The following is a 5,503-nucleotide window of genomic DNA, read 5'->3' on the forward strand; positions in this document are numbered from 1 at the left end:
TCAGAATTGCGAGATATAAACTCAGAATCGTGACATATAAACTGAATTGTGGGATATAAACTCTGAATTATGATATATAAATTCAGAATTGCGAGATATAAACTCAGAATCGTGACATATAAACTGAATTGTGAGATATAAACTCAGAATCGTGAGATATAAACTGAATTATGAGATATAAAGTCTGAATTATGATATATAAACTCAGAATCGTGAGATATAAACTCTGAATTGTGAGATATAAACTCAGAATTATGAGATATAAACTCAGAATTATGAGATATAAACTCTGAATTATGAGATATAAACTCTGAATTATGAGATATAAACTCAGAATCGTGAGATATAAACTCTGAATTATGAGATATAAACATAGAATTGTGAGATATAAACTCAGAATCGTGAGATCTAAACTCAGAATTATGAAATAAAATGTCACAATTACATTACCTTTCTCTTTTCATTTTCTTTTTCTTTCTTTTTTTTCATTTCCATACTAAAGCACATAATGATGTTTAAAGATAAAGATGTCAAAGGTAAAACAGACTTTGAACAAGTAAGAAATCCTACCTGTGAGTATTTCACATGGCCAAAATGAATTCAAATAAATCAGCATGTCAAAACAAGGCTGCCATTTATGGATAAAAGAACTAATTAGCAGAAAAGAGACAATAAATCTGAGCTAGTTAATTAGCTGCTGGTTTAGGCTTGAATGAGGAGGAAAGGCTCTCGTGGTGGCAAGTTTGACAAGCTCCATCTATTAAACCTACTCATCCTGTATTGTGGCGCCCCTCGCTTGAAAATGAAAAGATTTTAGACAATTAGAAGATGTGCATAGAAAGAGCCCTCATTTACTGTGTCCTCTCTGGTACAAGCCTGACAGATTTTCAAGAAATTCTGCCTGCACAAAGACCCATAGACAGTGATCCAATCACATCACATCACATGTAGAACTACAGCTGCTTCGACATCGGTGCACGAGCATTCCGAAGAAAGCACCAGAAAATCACTGCACATATACAGTATGTAGGTTTGTTGTGTTGTAAACTACTGCAGAACAACTGAAGATACTTCAGACAAATTCTTTTTCTTTGAGAGACATGCATATGAATCAGGAACATGCATTTTCAGCTTACAAACATTTTTTAAGAACGATTTGCTGACATTTCTGTTAACTTATGAAAAGGTTATTTCTGAATGATTTCTGAATGTTCAAAACACCCAGTTTTTTGAATGTTTAAAATGGGGGGGGGGGGTTTATGCATTGAGGGAACATTTCATTTTAGAATACTCCAAACATTTTACTACCGTTCCCAAGAAGTTATGAAAATATTATTTATGAATGTACATGCAAAACAACCAGTTTTTTAAATGTTTAACAACAACAACAAAAAACTTTTTTGTTATGCAAATACAGGGAATTTTCCAAATATTTTCTTAATGTTTTGCTAACCTTATCATTAAGTCATTAAAAGGTTATTTCAGAATGTTCTCTAAACATTCAAATATCAAGTTTTAAAAAAAATGTTTTTATATGCAAATGTTAAGCGAACATTCCATTTTATACATTTTCCAAATGTTTAGCCAAAGTTCCCATGAAGTTATGAAAATGTTATTTTTGAATGCACTCAGAATGTCCATTTTTTTAATGTTTAAAAATGTTCTGTTATGCAAATGTTCAGGGAACTTTAAATTGTATAATCTTATTATATAATGTTACTTTTGAATGTTCTCTGAACATTCCGAAACTAGTAGTAACATTTAAAAGCATTAGATGAATGTCCAACTAAAACGTTCCAGAAATAAAACATTCCATGAACAATTTTGAGAACATTATTAACACCCAGATAAGTCTGAACGAATGTTCTACTAACATTACTGGAAGAACGTCGTTTCATAACTTAGAGAACATTGCCAGAATGTTCTGAGAATGTTCCTTGTTAGCTGGGTTTGGAAAGCAAACAGTACTTTGTATTCGTGTTGATCTTCTTTAAAGGGCAGTTAGACTGATTTGAGACGACGTGAGCGACAGTGACTGTTTCTGATGCATCAAAATTGAGTTTAATTTATGGAAATGAGCAGTAGTGCAATGCAGTGACTGTCAATGAGAGTAGTGCATGAAGCATCTACTAACTACCAAAACTACTGCAACTGTCTGTGTGAAAACACCTGAAGAACAAGCCGTCATTAAACCAACATACACTAATTATAAGCTTATTCCCTATCACACATTCAGCACATATTGATCTTCAGATGGGAAGTGATGGATAAAATGCTATATTGTCCTCATGAGGCGTGCATGGCAAGCGTGCCATTTAAAGGTGACATTAGATATCATTTAACCTCGCTTTAAACCGACAGCTATCAGGTCCTGTTGATAGTCCAGTCAGTATTATTGAGCGCTTCTGTTTTCTGATTGACAGTGAATCTGATAGTCTGAAGGAATAAATGATCTGCATGTAAATGCAGTGTTTTGAATGGAGGGGAAATGGTTTGACATTCCAATTCAAACCAAAACAATAGTTGTGGACACTTTTTCACTTAGAAATTGCTAGTAAATTTCACAAATAATTACAAAGTAAAGTTTTTCTTTACAATGCACATGTAAATCATTCACTGTTATGATACTAGCTATGTGTTCTTTTTTTCTCTTTTAATTTTAGCTTGGTATTGTAGCTATTGTATCTATCTATCTATCTATATATCCATCCATCCATCCATCCATCCATCCATCTATCTATCTATATATATCACATCATGTTTCAACCAATTTATTCATACTTGTATTTTTTTAATTACTGTATTTATCAATTTCCAATATAACAAAAACATCAAAATAATAAAGTAAAATCAACAGTGTTTTTTCAGAGAACAAAAAAAAATGCATATACTTTTTTAATTCAATCAAGATTTGAGACTAAAAATGTATAAGGGGAAGCATTTTTAGGTGCTGTAATTAATCTTTCGGCCTTAATGTGATATATGAGTGTGATAAATGAGTGTTTGCGCTCCTCACCAGTTGGGTTCGCAGGTGGTGCCGATCTTGCTGACGGTGTAGCTGCTCCAGCCCAGGACAGGAGGAATGGTCCAGATGAAGGAGAAGGTCCAGACAAACAGCAGACCCAGAGCCGCGTGTTTTCCTCGCAGACGGATGTTCCCCAGCGGCCGACAGATGACGAAGAACCGCTCGAACGCCAGGACGGCCAGAGACCACAGAGCCACGATGCCTGCAGATTCAGACAGAGACCGATGAACAGAAGATCTCTCCATAACAGCGGAGAAGACTGAGAGCAACTTTGTGACATATATTTATTGCACGAGTAATTTAGATGTGTTTTAACTAACATTAGCTATGTTGCTATAAGTTTATATAAACATATATAAAACTCAATTGAGCTCAAGTTTTTTATGCACATTTTTAGAATTTATGTGCATCTTGGCATTTCCATCCAACGTTTTTTAATGCGATATCCCAAAATTCGGTGGATGGAAATATAGCTATTGTGTACTGAAAATATGGAGATGCATTTGCAAACAAGTTTGCAGTTTTGTAATTGATGAACATCGACCCTGTTATTGAACTGAATTGAATCAACACTGCACTGAATTGAGCTGAATAATGACACTATTGTCTGCTGTAGAGCTGCTTTTTGGATTAATCAAATTAATTTAATAATTGATTATTTTGCAACTTTCTGCAACATTGTTATTACTGTGAAGCTGCTTTGAAACAATCTGTACTGTATAAAGCGCTGTAGAAATAAATGTGACTTGACAATGCATTGCAATTAATTTCTGAAAAACACATGCAACTCTTATAAAACAAACTGAACAAGTGCATTAAAAATTAAACTGGTGACTGAATTACATTCGCATTGTCTTGTGTTAGCAACCAGAGAACTTCCATTTCTTGTATGTATAATCATTTTTAGTGGGTCATTTATTTTAATATTTTTTTTTTATATTAACATTTTAAGTCCACACAAAAAATCTGAGACACAATAAAATATTTAAAGTTGTAGATTCACAACTCTTTTGATAAACTACACTTGACATGTCATTAAATTTGCATTTATTGCACAAAATTGCAATGAAAAACTCATTTGTGTGAACTTGATATTTCTATTATAAATTGAGCTTCTTATGACCAGATGTTACATAATTGACATTTAATGAAGATCTGCTAATAATGTGTCCACTGTGAAATCAGTAGCTTGATATTTCTATTATAAATTGAGCTTCTTATGACCAGATGTTACATAATTGACATTTAATGAAGATCTGCTGATAATGTGTCCACTGTGAAATCAGTATGAAATCAGGACAAACTTCACACTGCTTTACTGTACACCTGACATCTGTAATCACATTGTTTTTACTCGGTTTATCTTCTCTTTAGTTTGACCAACTGCATTAAAACAGATAGTGCAAGCATAAATAGCAATTAAGAGGATCAATCAAAGCTGTTTAATGAATGAGAGTGTGACTGTGGGTCTGCGATCGCATGAATGGTAAACACTGACACAGATGTGAGAGCAGCTGTTCATCTGGGTTATTCTTTACAGAGTCATCAGTTCACAGGCACGTCAGCTATTTAATATTTAATATGCAGCTAATGATTTTGCATGCAAACTTATGTACTGTGTGTTAGTTTTGATCCTCTGATCTAATTAAATCCCATTAAACAGATACTGAATTTTACTCTGTTTTGGATCGCCGAGTAGACATGCACTTTTCATTACTGTAACTGGTATTAAATGCAATCATTTCGATTTTGTTGGAGTCATCTGAACCCTGAAAAACTGTTTAAAAAATGTAAAACCAAAACAGAACAACTGGCGTGAAAATACAGTGTATACAGTCTTAACATGTAGAAATTTATATATCTACACTAACAGTCGAAAGTTTTTGAACAGTAAGATTTTTAATGTTTTTTAAAGAATTCTCTTCTGCTCACCAAGCCTGCATTTATTTGATCAGAAATACAGCAAAAGCAGTAATATTGTGAAATATTTTTAATATTTAAAATAACTGTTTTCTATGTGAATATCTCTTAGAATATAATTTATTGCTGTGATCAAAGCTGTATTTTCAGCATCATTACTCCAGTCTTCAGTGTCACATGATCTTCAGAAATCATTCTAATATGCTGGCTTGCTGCTCAAGAAACATTTCTGATTATTATTATTATTAATAATAATATTTAAAACAGTCGAGTACTTTTCAGGATTCTTTGATGAATAGAAAGATCCAAAGATCAGCATTTATCTAAAATAAAAAGCTTTTGTAACATTATACAGTCTTATTACATGAGTGTATTATACACTCTTATTCTTGAGTGTATTATACACTCAGGAAATTATAGAAATTAATACTTTTATTTAGCAAGGACGCTTTAAATTGATCAAAAGTGATGATAAAGGCATTTATAATGTTACAAAAGATTTATATTTCAGATAAATGCTGTTCTTCTGAACTTTCTATTCATCAAAGAAACCTGAAA

The 5,503-nt window shown here is 32.7% G+C and overlaps 1 protein-coding gene across 1 annotated transcript in view; it reads right to left on the reverse strand.

Moving 5' to 3' along the window:
* LOC107754013 (opsin-VA) overlaps positions 1–5,503 on the reverse strand; it is a 17,476-nt gene that overhangs the window by 10,720 nt on the left and 1,253 nt on the right. Inside the window, exon 2 of the mRNA XM_016570314.1 lies at positions 3,017–3,227. Within this exon, the coding sequence (XP_016425800.1) occupies positions 3,017–3,227 (211 nt within the window). The remainder of the gene's footprint in view (positions 1–3,016; positions 3,228–5,503) is intronic.

Source organism: Sinocyclocheilus rhinocerous, unplaced genomic scaffold, assembly GCF_001515625.1.
Source record: "Sinocyclocheilus rhinocerous isolate Xijiao unplaced genomic scaffold, SAMN03320098_v1.1 scaffold1494, whole genome shotgun sequence".
Taxonomy (NCBI): domain Eukaryota; kingdom Metazoa; phylum Chordata; class Actinopteri; order Cypriniformes; family Cyprinidae; genus Sinocyclocheilus; species Sinocyclocheilus rhinocerous.